A 20,363-nucleotide genomic window follows, 5' to 3' on the forward strand; every position below is an offset into this window, starting at 1 on the left:
CTATAGTTTAACTTCCAACGTTCAGGTGCATTAGCTGTCCACAGGTACCAGTGTTATGAGACAAAACCTTTTCTCTATCCACTTTCTCTATGCCATGCAGAATTTTATAAACTTCCATCATGCCAACTCTCACTTGCTTTTTCTCAAAAGGTTAAACGTGGGGCTGCCTCTGAAGATGGTTCGGAAACTTCAGCTGGTGCAGAATTCGGCAGCCAGGCTGCTCACCGGGGCAAGATGTCTTGAGCATATTACACTGATCCCGGCCCGACTGTACTGGCTGCCAATTTGCTTCCAGGCCCAATTCCATGTGGTGGTTTTAACCTCTTAAAGCCTTAAATGGCTCAGGACTGCCTGCAATACTTCAAGGACTGCCCCTCCAGATATAAACTGACCCAGACCCCCAATCACCATGTGAGGCCCTTCTTCGTGTGCCTCCTCCATGAGAGGTCCGGACGGTGGCAACATGAGAACGGGCCTTCTCTGCAATGGCTCCCCGTTTGTGGAATGCTCTCTCCCCAGGGAGGTTCCTCTGGCGCCTTCATTATAGACCTTTAAAGTGCCAGGCAAAAACGTTCCTCTTTGACCAGGCTTTTGGCTAACATCATCTATCCTTTTAAATGTGTTTGTGGGATGGGGTTGGGAAAGGAGGCAATTGTTTTGGTTTTTAAATCATTTCTATATTGCATTTCTATGCTGTGAACTGCCCTGACATCTATGGAGGAAGGGCAGTATACAAATTTAATAAATAATAAGTCATAGTAGTAGTAATAACAATAGGCCCCAAGTGCTACCACCTTTCTTCATAGGGGGGGTTTACTCCACTCTTGATGGTTTTGACTACCCCTTTCTTAACTGTTACGGAAATTACAGAATTTTCCTTAACAGAACATATTCCAACTCTACAATCTCTTTTGAATCCTAGTGAGGTGACTAGGATTGTACACAGTATTCAAAATGGGGTCAACACCAGATTTCCACAGCAACATTACGAGTGTTTTATTTTCATTTTCAATCCCCCCCCCCCCCCCCCCGGTTCCCAGCATGGAATTCACCGTTTTCACAGCTGCTGTGCACTGGGACCATGCTGAATGCCAGCTGGATATGCTTGTTTGTGCATTGCTGACAGCTTTTGAAGCACTATATTCACCTGGAACACCGCTTCTATTCTTAAGTAGTCCCCAGAAGCAGAAATGGGATCACACTTCCATCACATCCTGACATGGCAGCCAGCAATTAGGATGTCATGAAACAGTAGCATTAGGATGGCGGCTTTGTTTTCTTTCTATTACAAAACCCTACTAAAACTGTATAAATTAAAAATTGTCCGGCTTGTTCTGAGCAAAGGCACTCCTTTTAAATGCTCTTTTTATGTATGCCTGGCCCCAGAGAACACGGATTAAAATTAACTTAACTTTTGTCTGGGATGACAGTTGTTTATTTGCGAAATGTAAATGGCAGACAATCACTCTCTTCACTTATCTTAACGTCTCATCCGTTTCTTTGATGTGCTGAGAGACAGAAGCTATATATGAAACTAGGATTTGAGCCAATACGTAATTTGAGACTTTGCTGCTATGGAAATTATATTACCTTGTCCACCTGACCGACGATAGGCCCTGTCAACCAATTCCATTTTTTGCCCCAGCCGCCTTCTTCCTCCCTACTGTATTCTGTAATGGCAACACTCAGATGAAAGTTCCACCTGTACTGTAATTTTGAAGCATTAAATAGTCATGGCTTCATCCTAAGAACTGTAGTTTGACAGTCCCAGGAGAGTAAGGCTGCCCTGTTCTCCTCTCACACATACAATTCCCAGACTCGTTTAACAATCAAACCCTCTTCCCAGGGAATCCTGGGAACTGTAGTTTCCGGAGAAATGGGGGTCTCCTAACAATGCAGGTGGCGCTGTGGGTTAAACCACAGAGCCTAGGGCTTGCTGATCAGAAGGTCGGCGGTTTGAATCCCCGCAATGGGGTGAGCTCTCGTTGTTCGGTCTTAGCTTCTGCCCACCTAGCAGTTTGAAAGCATGCAGTGCAAATAGATAAATAGGTACTGCTCCAGTGGGTAGGTAAACGACGTTTCCATGCGCTGCTCTGGTTCACCAGAAGTGGCTTAGTCATGCTGGCCACATGACCTGGAAGCTGTACGCCGGCTCCCTCGGCCAATAAAGTGAGATGAGCGTCGCAACCCCAGAGTCGTCCGCGACTGGACCTAATGGTCAGGGGTCCCTTTACCCTTTAACAATGCTCAGTTCAACCAAATGCAGTTCCCAGAATCTTTTGCAGGAAGCCATGCCTGTTTCAAATGGTGCAATGCTGCTTTAGAGAGAATGGTTTTACAGAATGAAGGTCTGTTTTCACAAGAGCAAGGATGCCAGTGAACTAGCCAATGGTCAGTCACCACCACACAGGGCAGGCTTCTGACACAGGGGACGTGACAGCTGGCTTCCTCTGCAAGGCCTACCAGCAGCATCTCCCAGGGTGATGCTGCAAAGCCAGGTGTCATCACCATGGAGCGTTCCTGGGCTTCATCCATTATTCACATGCAATTCGGGTGGAAACTTGATGCCTTGGCTGGTCTAATAATCCACAGGGAACAATGCAAGCCTTTGAAAGGGAACGTAGGCCAGGAAAGGCAGAGGCTGCTTCAGTCCACCCACCCGCGTGTAAACAGATTCTGGTTGCTTTTGTACTAGCCCTTTCCTCTAGAATTGCCAGCCTTTGTTCACTTTCAAGTTTCCATTTGAGAACTTGGATGAGGCTGTTGCTAAATCGTTTGGGGGTAAAGCACTACAGAGGCATGGCAGCTCTTGTGCGTTTTAGATTTCCTGTTGTACAATGCATTGCTTCTTGCCGAGTATGGTAGTGGGATTACTGCAGTAGTGCTTCTGAATGGCTCCCTTAACACTTTCCTTTAATTTACAGTAGGATAGTTTCTGTGGCAGGGAGAGGAGAAAGCCATTCAAATGAAATGAAAGAAGAGAATGCTATTTTCCTACAAAGGTGTGGGTGGGGGAGGGGGGAAGAGATATATTTTTTAAAAAATATTCCTCCTATATAAACTGCCAGTGTAATGAAAGGGTATTCGAGGGACCATTCGAATTACAATATTTTGCATCAGGAATCCCACCATGACGCTCAACACGAAGCACTAAAATAAGCAGTACTGACCATCAGGAAGCATTCAATTAACACTGGAGAGGACCTTTTGCTGAATGGGACTTGATTGCGCATAAGCATCAGAAAGGATCTTTGCCATGGTGAAGGGCATCATATTAAGGTTCAGTGCATGAAGTCCAGCTCATTACAGTATTACAGTGCTAAAGGACTCCCCAACAACCTGGTTTGATTACTCCAACTACTGTAGGGACCAGCTGGGAGGTTATGGTGAAATGAGACACATCCCAAGTAGTGTATTTCCAGTGAGGAGGATGCAGAAAGGCACTTTAGGGGTGCTCAAACACTGCTTGTGGGCTTGCCATCTGGTTGGCCGCTGTGAGAACAAGATGCTGGACAAGATGGGTCACTGGCCTGATATAGCAGTCACTTGGTTTATCAGTGTTTGATCTAGGGAAGGGTTTGTACCAACACCTGATCAATGAGGAATTTGTCAGCAAATGGCAGAAAACCATGGCTAAAAAAGCCACCTCTATTGGTCTATCACCCCTCCCCAACTGTATTACCTGGGTTATGAAGGCACCCTAAAGACGTTAAAGCAAAGATTATGGGACAATGACTTGCGATCTCAATCACACGCAGTCTGTAGTCCGCTGGCAGTAGGAGTACAATATGGGTATGTCTTTAAGTTAACATCTTACATTAAAAACCTGACAGTACCAAATTATCGAAGGCTTTTCACCAAAGCCAGACTAAATGTCTTTCCTTCTGCAGTGTTGGATGGCAGGTTGAGAGGAGCTCCCTACCAGGACAGACTTTGCTCGTGTGCTCAAGAAATCGATTTCATAAAACATATTTTGTTGCACTGTGCAAAATATAAGCAAGCCAGGGCTGAACTGATATTACCCTTGCTGGTACCTTTCCGGGGAAAATCAGAGGCTCACTATGTCAGGTTCCTCTTGGAAGACCGGACAAACGCTAGAACATTAGCAGTGGCAAAGTTTTTATCGGTGGTTGCAAGAACCAATGATCCCTATATTGTGAACAAAATACTTGTTTAACCTGGAGGTAGGCTGTATGAATTGTGTATTGCTTTGTGACGATTTGTTGGGTCTCTGGACCGTAATAAAGGTTGATGATGATATAGCAGGCTTTTATGTTCTTAGCATCCTGTTCTCAGTGACCAGCCAGAAGTCTGTGGGAAACTCTCAAGCTGGGCTGGAGAACAAGTGCCCCTTCCTTCATCAATGTCATGTTTCTCTGTATCAAAAATGCAAAAAAGAAAAAGAAAAAGAAAAAAAGAGGCTCGTTTTGTTTTGTTTAAAAGCCTGTTTGGAAGCCTCCAAGACACACACATTCCCTCTCACACATACCCTCAAAGGAAAAAAGTGCACCTGAGGATTTGCTGCAACGTGTTTATTATGTGCCAAGAACATCACAGCTTACTCCACGCATCTGTAGGAGAGTGCAGTCTTGCCTGCATATACTACAATGAGGTAGAGACTTCACATACTGCTTCACAAAACCCCACAAAGAGCAGCTGGAATATGCAACATCAGCTCAGCAGGAAGAAGGGAGAACTTAGGACACTGGTTCTTTGGCACACAGCTTCCAAAAGAGGGGAAATAATAAAACAAAATCAAAACTTCAACTCCCAGCACGATCTACGGGCTGTGCTGCTGGCTTGACTACGTTCCTTAAGGGTACCCTCTTGTTTCCTCAGAACAGAAAAGGGCTCCCACTAAAGCACAGCCCTTTAAACCAGCTCAGTTATAAAAAGAAAATTGAAGTCTTGAAACTTTGTGATTAAAAACCTTTATCAAGCCCCCTTAGTGCAACTTAAAGTGCAACGAACTATATACAGCAGCTCGAAGTTCCGTTTATCCGGTCCAGTTTCAAAATCCAAAAATCCTATCCTTCTGGGTTGCAAATACTGCTATTCACAACTGGTAAACTTCATTATTTTTTTTTAAACTTGAACAGCTCCCAGACACAAGTTGCAATGATGTTAAAAGCTGCCAGGAAAGAAAAAAAATCTCGTCTCAAACGACTTAAAAACCATTTCAAGAGTGTAAAAAGGAACTGGTAAAAATCCTGGAGCGTAAAATATGAAATATGATTTGGTTTAAGTGAAGAACAAAGTCTCCTTGTTGTTACAGTAAAAAACTCCAGCTGAACAATCTGTGTATGCCGTTCAGATGGGGGGGTTAAATGAATGGAAAGGCACTGTATGGCAACTGCAAAAAAACTGAGCCAATGAGACCTGCATTATTACCATCAGTATTGCAAGGAAGATAAAAAAGGGCCCTTGATAAATAAGAAACCGAGGCGAAGGCATCTGCATTAAACACCTTCTCAACACATGGTCCTTGGCGCTTCTCAGCAGCAACAAGGAACCAAAGTCTGGGAACTGCAGAATCATTTGAGGGGCCCTCCCCTCTGAAAAAATCCCCAAACAAACCCTCGACCAAAAAAAAAAATTCACTGTGCATTAGTGCAGAAACAAATAAAGACCAGCAAGTGCAAACGTGAAGGCAAGATTCCCCGTTAGTCCTTCCGACGGGCACCCCAAGCCTGGGTGTGGCACCGGCAAACATCTCCGGGCTCTCTTCCGGTGGCGGGTGAACAGGAGAACTTCCTCCTGCAGCGACTGCAGTGGCTCCTGGTGCCCCCACCTCTGCTCTAGCTGGAGTCTCTGTTCTTCTGGTTGCGCATCAGTGGGCGGTGGTGATGCAACATCTCAATGGAATGTTTCCAATGCCAGCAGGTGCGACAGAAGTACTTGAAGCAGACCTATGCAGAGGGGTGGGTGGGTGGGAAGAGAGAGGGGGATCAAGAAGCATCAGTCTGGCTCCATGAGATGCTCCGACATGCAGCAGGAACAAGGGGTGGTAGGTGGTGGTTTTAACCATAAGATTATAGAATTTTGCTTACACACTTACACCCACCCACCCACACCCCAGGGATATAAAAGGAATTTATTTCAATCTCTGGCTGGAATGCCAACAAGGTTACCTTATTATTCTGGAATGCAATTTATCAAGAGGTATCAGATAATTAGAGCACATTCAAAAATCTCCTACTAAATGTGTGGACAGATACTACGAAGGCATTTTGCCAAAAGGAAGTTCTGACATGGGAGCTGCCCACTGCCAGGATCTCTATAGCACAACAACAGAAGGGTTAAGACACCTGAATTTCCTGGATTATAGATAGGCTACCTTTCCAAGCCTATCTAGGAGAAGGATAACCCTGACCCCAAGCCTCTGCTGCCTTGCGAGAGAAGGCAAAGGAGTAAACCATACTCATATCCAGAGTGGAACTTCTAAGGTGCTTGGATGGTGCCTTGAATGCTGCCTCCTGGCAATTGCTGCAGCAAAGCTGGTGCCAAATGCATTGCTCTGCTTTTCTTTGGACCGTATCAGGGGGCCTTGTCCTGGGCTGCCCAGATGATCTCCAGACACACTGCCCAGGCTTGCGCCCCGGGGAGGTCACTTTGGTGCTGCTTATGCAGCGGTCTGACTTCACCCCTGGAGGTGCCCTCCATTGTCTCTCGAGACAGAGGGATGCCAACAACTTCCAATAGCCCCATCAAGCATGGGCCAATGGTCAGGGATGATGGGAGCTGCACGTCAACACCTGGAGGGCCAGAAGTTCCCCACACCTGCTAGACACGTTCGCTAAAAGCTTGCCTCCTACCATCACAAAACAAAAAGTTTGGGCTGGGAGTTAGGGAGACATCCAGCTCTTCATCCAGGAAAAGCCTACCAAGAAGTTGAAAAGAGGTTGCCCTTGGGCAAGTGGAGACTGTTCTCATCTACGTTGGTTGCTGTCCTTTGGAATATCTGAGGTTGCCTTATACAGCGTTGGACGATTTGTCTTTCTAGGTCAGTACTGTTTACAATGACTGGCAGTAGTTCTCCAGGGTTTATGAGAGGGACCCTTCCCCAGTCCTATCTGGAGATGCCAGGGATCCAACCTGAGACCTTTGGCATGCATGCATGCATGCAACGCAGATACACTGAGCTACAGCCCTTCTCCCCGCTAATTAAACAGAACACAGGACACCAACGACAGCTGCTTCACCTGTGCAACAGAGCAGCTTCCACTCACTCCAAAGATGGTGAAAATGGGCAAACATTTTAAAAGGGGGCAAAGGGGAAGGAGCCCTCAAAAAGTTTCTTCTGTGCACTACAGGAGAGTGGGTGGGGTAGGAAACACTGCCCCTTCAACCAGGTCTAAGGTGGACGGGGGGAAAACCCAAGAGCCTTACCTGGTCTCTGCAGAAGAAGGGACCTGGTTGAGACCTGCAGATCTGACACATGGCATCTTCCAGGTATGGATCAATCTGAACCTGCCCCGGAGGTAAGGAAAGGAAATTAAAGCCAGAGGGAAGGAGCCCAGGGGACGAAGCAGCACAGCTGGAGTTCACAGTGCAGTCTTAATGGTGAGAGGGGGAAAGAAGAAACGGGGGCATGCACTTCAGAGGAAACAAGCGGGAGCAAAGGCTGAAAGAGTTCTGAGTCTTCTGCGAAAGCAGCTGCAAGGGTTTGATGTTGAAGAAGACCAGTGCTACTGTCAGATTCATCTGGCTAAAGCAGGCACAGGCAAATACGGCCCTCCAGATGTTTTGGGACTACAACTCCCATCATCCCTGACCACTGGTCCTTTTAGCTAGGGATGATGGGAGTTGTAGTCCCAAAAAACATCTGGAGGGCCGAGTTTGCCTATGCCTGGACTAAAGCTTTGCTTTCATTTCATCTACTGGAGAAGTCTGCCCTTTCCCCCAGAAGAGGACCACAGGAGTAGTGGTCTCTGCACGGAACATGAAAATCAACTAGGTGCAGCCTCCCATAATATGTATCCCAGAGTGAATGGCTTTTTTATACACTTTCGTCATAGTGGCTTCTGAGGCACTAAAGCCAGTTTGGAGACTGACTGGCAGACTTGTTTTAGTAACTGCGTAAGGAGAAAAAGATCGCCCTTTCCCAGCATACTTGGAACACAGAAAGCTGCTGGAGTCGGACACATGGTCCATCAAGATTGCAATTGCCTACAATGACTGGCAGCAGCTCTCCAGGGTCCGGTTCCACGGGGGATTGAACTTCAGACCATCTGCACGCAAGGCAGATGCTCTACCACTGCGCCACAGCCCTTGCCTCTTCTACTCCCACCATTTCTTTGCTCAAACAAGGTTTTCTGCAGGCCTGGGGAGGGCCTGCCACAGACTCCATCTACAAAGGCTGCTCCGGAAGGAGAAAAACAGCTCTTTTTGGTGCCTGTTATATGAAGAACCGGCTGTGCTTACTTGAGGTTAATGCACCCTTTTGAGGCCTTATTACAACAGGGCTGCTTTGGTAAGATTTTAATCAGCAGCTAAGGGTAATGTTTTGAAGCTTAGCTTCCTTAACATGGCTATTCTCTGCGATCTTAAATTATGAAAGGGATGCTATACATATAAGGAATTTCTTGAAATAAATGCCTTTACAAGCTTGCTAGTGTGGATATAAATATATTATGAAACATGTTTGATGTATTTATGACGGTTTCTGATGCACCTATATATTGATCTGTTTACTGTTCCCACGAGCTACTTAAGAGCACACTTTGGAAAACCAGCATATAATAAGCTTGATGATGCTAAGATTCCTGGAATATCCAACCTCCTCTGCAATGCTGGAAGAAGATCTCTGCCAGGAAGAGACAGTACTGAGATAGGTGAACCAGTGGCCCAACTCCTCGTGCCTTATATCTGCTATCCCCCCCCCCCCCCGCTCCCTACTTACTTACTGAAATCAGTATTTAGGGGAAGAAGTCCTACTAGCTTACCGTATTTTTTGCTCTATAACACGCACCTGACCATAACACGCACGTAGTTTTTAGAGGAGGTAAACAAGAAAAAAAATATCCTGGGAGGGAGGGAGGGAGGGAGGGAAGGAAGGAAGGAAGAGAGAGGGGGAGCTCACATTTGTGCAGCTGCCTTGCCTCGAACCGGAGCAAAAAGAGGAGGAGGAGACGCAGGGACACGAGCCTTGTAAGCCGCTTTTTTTGAATTTACCGGTGAGGTGCTGGGGGAGGGACGGGAGGGGATGCCCTCTTTGTCCCTCCTTCCGGCTCATTGTAAAGAAAGCAGAGTAAGAGCTGCTTACATGTGTGTAAGCGGCTCTCCCTTTGCTTGAATTACAGTCAGCCCATCAGACTATAAAGTCACCTCGCCAAAAAGCCATAGAGCAGGCAGACACGGAGAAAGAGGCTCTCCCTTCTCCCACCTTGGCTTTTACACGCTGTGCACAGCTTTTGCCGGCTGCAGGCAGACACGGAGAAAGAGAGGCACCTCTCCGAAAAGCCTGCAAGAGCGACTCCGCCCGCCTGCATTTGCTCCATAACGCGCACACACATTTCCCTTTACCTTTTGGGGAGGGGGGGGACTGAGTGTTATGGTGCGAAAAGTACGGTAATTCCTATTCACATCCCAGCTCTAGCAAGCTCTTGCTCTCTGCTGCTGTCCCCCCAGGATATATATTTTATCCCACCTAGAATCTCTGTTCCATTTCTAGGGACTATGCAACAGCACCCACTTTAGGGATCCTTGCTGATAAGCACAACACAGGAGCTTGTCTTTTCCTTTCCTGCCTCTCACCTTTTTTGTAAACTTGGTTGTTTTGATCTCCACAAATGCAGCACTCACTGCTTTCAGATAGCTGCGCTGGTTGTTGAAGGTGACACGGCCAGATCCTGAAACAAAACCCAGCCCATTAGTGCAGTGCGCAGCTCCAATGAAAGATCCTGATACGCATCTACCAGCATAGTAATGAAAGACTTATGAGTCAGCACGAATGTGACTTGCTTGCCAAGGTCTACCACAGCAGGAAGGGAGAGGGGGTTCAGAGGTTAATGGAGGGGAGGGGTGCTTGAGGAATTCAATCTTTGCAAATTCCTATACGGAACGTCCTGATCTGCAACCCACAGACTAATGTGTAGATTGGAACCTAGCCACCAACAGATTTCACACGACAGCAGCAAGGCGACCCGCCTCTCCCCTTTATTCTCACAACCAAGCGGAGATTTGAACCAGAGTCTTCCAAGTCCTAGCTCTTAAGTGCTACATCACTCTTTTTAAAGTGATTTAGACTTCTTCAACAGTGCAGATTAATGTGGGAAAAGAATGAAACTATGGGTAAACACACGAGAAAGTGACACTGGCCCGAAATAGTCAGATTTATCTATTTCCAGTAGCAGCCTGCTGCCTATTCATCTTGACGAACTATACTCAAGAGACTTCTAGTGCTGAATGGACGGTTCAAAGCCTTTCAAGTTAAAAGCTAAAATAATGCTGTATAGATTTACAGCAAGGGAAGCTAACCTGTGACTCTCCAGTTATTGTTAAGATTTCAGCTCCCACCAGAACCAGCATGGCCAATTGCCAGGGATGATGAGAGCCATCAAGTCAAACAACATCTGGAAGGGCAAAAATTAGCCACCCCTGATTTATACCGTCACCATCCTGATAACCTGAGGCAGTGATCAAAAGCTACAAAGCAGGCAAGTCTTTGGCCAAAACAGCCTACCCAGAGGGAAACAGTTCAGTTTAAAGGGCTGTTATCCAGCGTTCTCTGTCCACTAGCACTAGCGGGTGGCTGAGTTTCAACGCTGTGCAACGGAGGAATCAAATGCAGCGGCTGCGCTAGCAGAAACTCATTGCCTTGCAGAATGTGCAGTCTGCTGGGAAACAAACTTAACAACAACCTTCCCACGCATTGTCTTGCAGAACACCATCCCGAAGCCACAAAATACTGCCAGTGGAACAAGGGAACCACCAAGGGTCTTTAACTTAGCACTACGTGGGATACAACTCAAAGTGACCACCAACCTTTTCCCCAGTCATGCTATCCAGCAGTAATATGCCACCCTGTGCAAGGCCATTTGACACCCTCCCCACAACTCTCATGGCACTGGGTTAAGCCAGGCTTGGGGAAGGAGGCGTGAGACTCTGGCAGGGTCCCAAAGTCCTCCCACCTCTGTCCCAGAGCCTGATAAGTGCTTGCCCAGCTTTGCGAAGGAGGTAGGAGGACTCTAGAACTCTGCCAGAGCCCTCATGCCTCTTTCCCAAAGTGGACAAGCACTGAGAAGGCACCCTTTTCAGCTGCGCATCTGGTGCGACCGCACCACACGCATTGCCCTAAAATTGCCTCTGTCTTCAACTTAGCCATTCAACACCCTTTTCATTTACAAGGTACCATCTGTACCTATTTTTGGCCATGGTAAGGTACCACCAAAAGGCCCAGAAACCAACAGAATATGAATGACTAGTCATTGATTAGCCTCACTTACCAATAGGGTACTTGTGCTTGTCTGTGTCGATACCTGCATACACGACGCCAGCAAACAGGTCATTGAGGATCCCTGCTAAAGCTTCGGCATTCAGCATCCCATGAAGAGCTCCCACGAAGACTGTTTTGCCAGGGTCAAGCCTCTGGGTGGGGCTGCGCACAAAGTTGCTGTCTGCCAGGACCCATGGGATCACTTGTACCTGAAGTCACCCAAGAGAAAACTGTGTTCGAGTCGAGTCCACAAGCCAAGTATCCTCCCCCTTTGAAAAACAAACCAACCAACTTATTTCTAAGTGCACCTCAAATGGTCTTCCCATGCCCTGATGCCAAGTGCACTTCAATCATTGTAACCTTCCAAACCGCTGAGTCAACACACAAATGGCTGCTCTTACATTCAGACTATCTGACTTTTGTTTAACTGGCCTTTGGGTCAAAGGTGCCCTGTTGGGATCTGAGCTATTAAGAGACACAAACTAAGCCGATGGGAACTGTAGTCAAAACCCACGTTGCGGAAGGCATAATGCCTAGTTCTGGGCACCACAATTTAAGAAGGATGTCGACAAGCTGGAACACGAGCAGAGGATTGCCGTAGGAGCTGTTCAACATGGGAATGGTCTCCCTTGGGAGGTTGTGGACTCTCCTTCACTAGAGGTTTTTAAGCAGAGGTTGGATGGCCATCGGTCATGGATGCTTTAGCCAAGATTCCTGCATTGCAGGGGTTGGACTAGATGACCATTGGGGTCCCTTCCAACTCTACTATTTGATGATTCTATGGAAGCCAGGAGATGGCTAAAGAATAGTTCTTTTATTCCAATTCTGGTACACTCTGGTTCAATACTCTATTTCAACCGAATATTGTGTCCTGTTAACAAGGGGGCTGCCGTCTCCTTTCCATTTAGTTCCTCTATGCACTTAAAAGCATATCCTGCCTTACAGACTGCATTTATTACACATTCCCTGTGAACAGCAGGGTTGGCATGACCCAGTGATAACATATGCTTGCACCATGGAAACAATACTTTGCAAGCAGTACATTTATGCAACACTTGCCCAGAGTATAGTAGAGCCAAGATATGTGACTGAAGCAGCAACACAAGATGTAGTCGTAGCCCTAATCCTTTGTGCACTGCCCAAACCAATCTCACAAGGGTCACGCCATCTAAATTGTGCATCCCACTTGAATTCAACTAGGGCAGAGGTAACTTGTTATAGATGTGTGGTGCTAGTATCTTAGGGATGGTTTGCCCAGCAGAACACAATCTTGCCCTTAATTTGGGACACGCAAATAAAACACAGAAGGGTGACTGAGCAACCTGCTGGTTTGTTTGCAGTAGATAATAATTTTATTATTTGCAACCTGCTCATCTGACTGGGCTACCCCAGCCACTCTGGGTGGCTTCCAACAAAATATAAAACACAGTGAGACATCAAACATTAAAAAAAAACTTCCCTATATAGGGCTGCCTCCAGATGTCTTCTAAATAAAAGATATTTGTATTTTTTGTGGCTGGTTGCCAGCACATATCCAGCCATCTCTCTGCACTAGAAACAATATTTAAAGAAGCCATCTTCAAGATGATACTATACAATACATGCTGAATACACACACACACACCACTGGCAATGTCACAGGGCAAGAAAGCAGAAGCCAACCAGCAACGGGATGCATTCTTCATGGTTTTACTGCTTGTGCAGCCATCCTTCAGCAACAAAGACCTCTTACTGGAGAAGATCAATGAGGAGCCTTGCTGCCAATTCTGTCAACGCAGAGTCACAAGCAACCTCTTCCAGCATCTATCACACTCCACAACACATTACCCATCTTCTGACCCACTGGCAACACAAACCATGTGCTTAGAGACCTTCAGAACCAGCACTTTTCCAAATGCGCCACTTTCTATCCCTCTCTCTCTTCCTGTCTATCTAAAAGCTGCATGTGTTTGGAGTCAACAACTATGCAACATATGGCACAAGCAGCCTTTGTGCAAACTGGGAGCAATTCCACCTATCACTGAGGGTAGCTGCCTATGCAGAAGTCACCCTGGAGAACGAGAGGCCGCTGCCAGCGCTTCGAAGGCAATACTTGGCTCCTAAATAAAGCAATACGAGGTTATAGCCACCCAACTGGGTGCCTTGTTTGGACTGCACAGCGGCACATCCTCTCACCTCTTTGCAGCGCATCCTGCGGCTCGACATCTTGAAATAGTACTCGCTCAGGCCACTGGGACTCAGCACATCACGGGAGCAGTTCTGGAGCAGAGCACGCACAGATTTCTCTGATTCAAACACCAGATATGCATAGCCTTGGGTGGAAGACAAGAAATTTACTTAGAACGCAGGGTGCAAGCATGTTCCCTTCTTCCCTTGGGAGTGTTTTTGCAGTGCAGTTCGTGTTAAGAATTGCCCAGTTGTACTCAATGGCCCGACTTAGTTCAACAGCGACCAGTTTGATGTTTTGGGGATGCTCAAAAGCAATGCCAGTCTCCTGCCTGCCTGCTGCTTCATCAGGCAGGCTGCCTCTGAACATTGAGGCTCCATTTACATCTATCAGTGGCTCATGCGCCCTCTTCTCAATGATTTGGAAAGTGCAGGATCAGAGAAAGACAACCTTTTGTCTATATACCACTTTCACAAATACATAGCAGGTTATTTCCACCACTGCATAGAGATGGGGGAAAATAATGATATTAGGCTATCTTCTTGCAATGTACAGAATCTCATTCCTTTTCACCGCTTCCATTAATGGAAGATGGAAGAGTTGGGTCAACTGAGCAATTCTTAGGCACAGCAGAGATTGAAATCCTCTACTCCAGACCGTCGCATTTGCCAGAGACACAATTTTCTCCCCATTAAGTACTCAAATGGTGCACAAAGACTGCAGTGCCAAGCAATCCAGGGTGCTTGCAAACCATAAGAAGTGAGCTTTTTCGTTTTGCTAACACAGTGCTATTTCTAGACCCTGTTCTGAGCTAACAGTGGAAGACAGTCCCTGTGGGTGGGATAGCCAGGGTGGGATGGCTATGCTGGGGAAACCACTGGTATGTCCGACTTCCCATGGCAGGCAGTTGGGGAGAGAGAACAGAATATACTTATCAATGTACTTTTCCCAGAAAAGAGGGCTTGCTATTCGAAGCAGGAGATTCCCCGCCCCAGGCAAAAAGGAGTGTGCACACACTAGCACTGGAGAGAGTCAGCATGTAATTGTGTACTTTAAATCAACAGAGGTGTAGAGGCTAAACTGGTGTCCCTGTGCACACGCCCAATTAACGTGTGTATGAGCTGAGCAGTAGCAGCCATAGCTCTGTCTAAAGTAAAGGCAGCTCCCTCTGCCCTAACAGCACCCACTTCCTTCTAAGTACAGCCACCATCACCCCTCTTGGGACCTGCCAGATGTCCTAGACGTCATCCCTAATTACTGGGCATCCCTATGGGTCATCCTGGCTAAGCTGATGAGAATTGTAGCCCACAACATCTGGAAGGAAGCAAAGGGAATGCATCTGAACTGCCTGGCGAGTGAGGAAGGGTGCCAAAATTGGAGAGAGGGGGAAGTGGGGGGGGGGGACCTAGCATGGAAGTACTCCAGGTTTCTCAAGACTGAACATTAGGGCTGATGCATCTTGAACATCAGAAGACAAGTCACTTCCCCAAATGCCTTAATGGCAAAGCAAGGTTTTCTGCTTGGCTCGGCAGAAATTCAAGCCTTAATACAACTGACTGGGGAGAATGGCGACGACAGCTACGGCTTCCTCAGCACAAATAAACACAAAGCTCTGTTCTTTTCCCTTTGTCCTGTGTGACAGCCACCGTGTGAACACCACTGTGTGCAGCCCCTCACCCCGAAAGAGCTGGCAGATTACATTAACGGAAAGAACCTGTGCGCCCGAGTGAGGCCAGTAATCCTATGGTGCTCTACCTGTCCAGTCACCACCATGCAGCCATGCCAGCCCAGCAGCCCACAGTGCTCTCTATACGTAGCATGGATAAAAAGGTTCCTACCATGTCTGTATTACCTTTAGGCATATTACCTTTGGGAGGGTAGCGGGGGTGCTTGCTATCCTTACCAGGCCACTCCACTCTCAGCGAGCCAAACACACGGAAAGTGCTGATCAGACCCGCTGCACAAATGAGAGATTTAGTTTAGAGGGGTAAGAGAGAGAGAAAAAACTCCCGTGCATGGAGTTATGCTTTGTGCATTATTTTTTTTAAACCCAGTAAAATATAAACATACAGCAATGTAATTCAATAAAACTTCCCCATGGCTCCATCAAACATTGCATCAATAATGATTGGCTAGCAGATGTGGGTGGTGCTGTGGTCTAAACCAGAGACCAGGGCTTGCCAATCAGAAGGTTGGCGGTTTGAATCCCCGCATCGGGGTGAGCTCCCGTCGCTTGGTCCCTGCTCCTGCCAACCTAGCAGTTCGAAAGCACGTCAAAGTGCAAGTACAGTGGTACCTCGGGTTACAAATGCTTCGGATTATGTGTTTTCAGGTTGCGGACCGCGGAAAACCTGGAAGTACTGGAAGGGTTACTTCTGGGTTTTGCTGCTCTCATGTGTGCAGATGTGCTAAATTGCGCTTTGCGCAGAAGTGCCAAATCGAGTAACGCACATGTGCAGACGCAGCCCTGCAGGTTACTAACACTGCAGGTTGCGGATCTGCCTCAGTCACGGGTTACGTCCGCAACCCAAGGTTCCACTGTAGATAAATAGGTACCGCTCTGGCAGGAAGGTAAACGGCGTTTCCGTGCACTGCTCTGGTTCGCCAGAAGCGGCTTAGTCATGCTGGCCACATGACCCGGAAGCTGTACGCCGGCTCCCTTGGCCAATAAAGCGAGATGAGCGCCGCAACCCCAGAGTTGGTCACGACTGGACCTAATGGTCAGGGGTACCTTTACCTTTAACAGACACATGGGAGGGACAAGCACAGGGGAAAGTTTCCTGGCCAGCAAAGAACCTCAATGGAGGACAATTATCAACCACTGGTAGGAGTGTCACTTTAGGGGGTGAAACTTAATTTTTGACTTCTGAAAATGTCAGTTATTGCCAAATAACAACGAATGATGATGATATACAACATAACTGCAAGTACTTGATTTCTATGCTATTTTGCCAAGCAAAACAAAATTTTATTAATTTAACCAAAATCTCTTTTGAAATCCCAAGCTGTGTTACAACTTTTTAGCATCCCTCATTTTTGGAATGTGAAAGCTGAAAAACTCCATTGCACTAGTAATGTACGAGTTGGTCGGGTCAGTCGTTTGGCCACTCAATGGATTTTGGCAAACTGTGATTTGCACTTCTGTGCTCCATATCCAACCCAAATTCTATTCGCTACTCCTGATATGCGTTTTCTGCCTTCTCATGTAATGACACTTGAATCATTCCCGTTTTTGTGCAATTCAGTGCAGCAGCTCTGATATTTTAAGTGGCATTCTGTAAAACACATAATAGCAATTACGTGGGGGACTCCACTGTTAGTGTCTTAATTATTTGCAGAGCCCACACACTCCACGTGAACCTATCTTTATCCTGACTTCCCTTGTAATGCAGCCTGGGGAAGCCACAGAGAGGGGATTTTTCTTGATATTATCTGTGACTGACTGGTCTGAGTTTGCCCAGAAAGCTTCTTGTCCAGCAGAGGCTTAAATCTGGCTGTCACCAAGCCAAGCCCAATGTTCTAGTCACCACAATTCACCATCTCATGCTCAGAGCATAAACAGCACGCTATGTCTCTGTTCTAGGCCACAGACCAAGGAAGACGAATGTAAGAATATACTTCAATGCATGGAGCTGGCTCGTGTGGCCTACTTTAACTGGCACTAGCTCTCTCACAAAAGTCTTTTCTGTGCCAAATAATGGTAGATAGCAATGCCAGGGATTGAGTGTGGGACCCGCTGTGTGCAAAGCGAAGAGGCTTAGTACTGAGCTATGGGGTCTCTCCTATAATTGATGAACTGCTTCTGGAATTCATGTGGTTCCAAAAACACATGGTGCTTTTTGGGATGTGTGTGTGTGTTTTCTGTGCTTTGTTCTGCTTTGCAGCAATTTTCATGCTGACGTTTCTAAATGTTGCATCATTTTTGGTATTTTTTTGTATGCTCCTGGGCGGGGGTGGGTGGGTAAGCTTTGCCCCCCCCCCCCGAGTAGCTTCTAAATTAAATAATCATAAAATTGTATAGTTGGAAGGGACACTGAGGTCACCCGGTCCAATATCCTGCAGTGAAGGAATATTTTGCCCAACACAGGGCTCTCTTGCACCACTGAGCTATCTCCAGGTTTTCAGATAAGCAACACAATACTTTATACAGAAAGCACGCTAAATTTAAGAATAGCTAGGCTGAGCAAACAATTGATAACAGAGGCAGCTGTTCTAGCTAGCATTGTCAACTGACTAGCTCCAAGAGCAGTTGACCTGCATAGGCCACATCCCTTGAGGCTGTAGACTTTGTATGGAGAGCCTGTTGTTGCTGCACTAAAAATCCCTTCATCCCTGGCCAGTGCTCATGCTGGCTGGGGTCAACAGTTGAGTTTCCAACACTACCTGGAGGGTGACAGCTTCCCCACCCATACCCTGGCGCCCTTGAATAAGAGGCAGATCAAGTCAGGATGAGCTGTTCTGAGGACAGACTGTGAAAACCCCTTGATCTTGCTCAGAAACATTAATAACCACCTTCAGACCAGGAATGGGAAACCTGTCTCTCTCCAGACATTGCTAACGGCAACTCCCATTATCCCTGACCAGTGGCTATGATGGCCGCTGCGGATGGGAGTTTTAGTTCAGCAACATGAACTAAATGCATGTGCTTGTCGTCCGAGACTCTTCTGCGTCTCTCCCCCCCCCCCATTCCAGAAAGGTTCAGAGGGTGGCAACAAGAGGGTGGCCTTTTCTGTGGTGGCTCCGATTGTGGAATGCTCTCCTCAGAAAGGCTTGCCTGGTGCCATCAGTGCAAGTCTTTAGATACTAGGCAAAAACACTCCTCTTTTCCGAGGCCTATGGCTATTAAATAACCTACGGTCTGTGAAAGTGTGGGGAAGTGTAATTATTATTTTGTTATTGTAATTATTATTTTACTACAGTCATGCCTTGGGTTGGAGTAGCTTCGGGATAAGTATTTTCAGGTTGCGTGCTGCGGTGACCCGGAAGTAACAGAGTGTGTTACTTCCGGGTTTCGCTGTTTGCGCAGACGGTCAAAATGACGTCACGCGCATGCACAGAAGCGGCGAATCACGACCCGTGCATGCGCAGACACGGGTTGCATTCCCTTCTGGATGCAAACGAGGCTCTGGAACGGATCCCGTTCGCATCCAGAGGTACCACTGTATTTGTCTATCGGTCGTTACGTTTTTCAGTATTTTTTATCACTGATGTTCTGCAAAGTGTTTTTAATGTTGTACACCACCCTGAAATATTCTGATAGAGGGCAGTATATAAACTGAATTAACAACAACAACAACAACTGAATTAACAACTGTTAACTGTTGTTAATTCAACAGTTATAACCACACCCTTAATGAAATGGGGTGGGGAAAAGAGCTAGAGTAAGCCAGACCCTTCACTCCACAACCTGCCTTAGCAGTTACTTGCCTTCTGTGATATCCCAGGGGACTCCTCCTAAGAACACCTTGCAGGAGTAGATTGGATTCTTGTAGTTTCGGGGCGGAAGCTGCCCACTCCATGTGCAGGTTGCCTCGTTCACAGCTGAAGACAAGAACCAAAAGAGAGAGAAGCTTCGTCTAAGAGCCAAAGACAGCTCACCATTCATCTTGCACCCAACTCTCCCTCGTGCCAATCTCCCCCTGCAAGGCCAGGCTCTGACTCACCCGCTGCCTGCTTGTGAAGCCTGGCTTCCCTTTCGATACTGAACGGGTCGTCCACGGAGTCTTGGATGCCCCAGGAAGGCCAGGTAGATGCTCCAGACCACTGCTTGGGGATGCTGGTTGGGGTGGAAGTGACTGAAGCAAGAGTAGCTTGATCTTGATCCAGGTGGGATCCTGCTCCACTCAAGGAATCCCTGGGAATGCCACCAAGAGGCAGGAATGACATCGGTGGGGAGATCCGGAGATTCGACTGCAAGAGAAACGTGTTAAGAAACACAGTTTGAAGGAGCCAGGTATGTGTAATTTCAATGCAGCGGTTAATCTAAAGCACCCTAAGATCCCTCATCTCTCTCTATGATCCCACCTTAGCCAATGGTAGGAAAGCGACAATTATGAATTCAGGATACTTAACAAAAGCAAGGGGTGGTGGTGGTGGAACCATTTCAAACTATGAAAGGACACAGTATCTTTCTCAGGCTTTAAAAGGGTAAAAGGTAAAGGTACCCCCGACCATTAGGTCCAGTTGTGACCGACTCTGGGGTTGCAGCGCTCATCTCGCTTTATTGGCCGAGGGAGCCGGCGTACAGCTTCCGGGTCATATGGCCAGCATGACTAAGCTGCTTCTGGCGAACCAGAGCAGGGCACAGAAATGCTGTTTACCTTCCCGCTGGAGCGGTACCTATTTATCTACTTGCACTTTGACGTGCTTTCGAACTGTTATGTTGGCAGGAGCTGGGACTGAACAATGGGAGCTCACCCCGTTGCGGGGATTCGAACTGCCAACCTTCTGATCGGCAAATCCTAGGCTCTGTGGTTTAACCCACAGCGCCACCCGCGTCCCTTTTTTCAGGCTTTACCGTGTAGCAAAGGTGATAGAACATCATGGACTCCTCATATATTTTCTCAGCTTAATATAATGAAAGTGTAAGGAATGTCTCGAAAGGCAGGTGGGGGAGTCTGTTTGAATCTTCAAGGTAAAGTATTAAATTACCAGATTATCCACAAGGAAAGTACTAAATGACCCTAATGGATGAGCCAAATGTGCGATTTAAGGCAATCTAATGGGTTGAATGCTAGAAAATTTCTGCCTTTGTCTACG

The 20,363-nt window shown here is 47.0% G+C and overlaps 1 protein-coding gene across 8 annotated transcripts in view; it reads right to left on the minus strand.

Moving 5' to 3' along the window:
* Nucleotides 1-4,517: 4,517 nt before the first annotated feature.
* The window catches only part of CPEB1 (cytoplasmic polyadenylation element binding protein 1), a 56,141-nt gene continuing 40,295 nt past the window's right edge, over nt 4,518-20,363 (minus strand). For 6 of the 8 annotated variants that reach the window (XM_028706474.2, XM_028706470.2, XM_028706471.2 and 3 more), the window contains 8 exons: nt 19,268-19,514; nt 19,032-19,145; nt 15,457-15,561; nt 13,613-13,749; nt 11,448-11,646; nt 9,757-9,851; nt 7,390-7,470; nt 4,518-5,909 (listed from right to left, as the gene is read on the minus strand). In XM_028706474.2, coding sequence (XP_028562307.1) covers nt 5,799-5,909; nt 7,390-7,470; nt 9,757-9,851; nt 11,448-11,646; nt 13,613-13,749; nt 15,457-15,561; nt 19,032-19,145; nt 19,268-19,514 — 1,089 coding nt within the window. In that variant the 3' untranslated portion in view covers nt 4,518-5,798. The remainder of the gene's footprint in view (nt 5,910-7,389; nt 7,471-9,756; nt 9,852-11,447; nt 11,647-13,612; nt 13,750-15,456; nt 15,562-19,031; nt 19,146-19,267; nt 19,515-20,363) is intronic. The other 2 variants (XM_028706473.2, XM_028706472.2) reach the window with 2 other exon arrangements.

This window comes from Podarcis muralis, chromosome 14 (genome assembly GCF_964188315.1).
Source record: "Podarcis muralis chromosome 14, rPodMur119.hap1.1, whole genome shotgun sequence".
Classification (NCBI taxonomy): Eukaryota; Metazoa; Chordata; class Lepidosauria; order Squamata; family Lacertidae; genus Podarcis; species Podarcis muralis.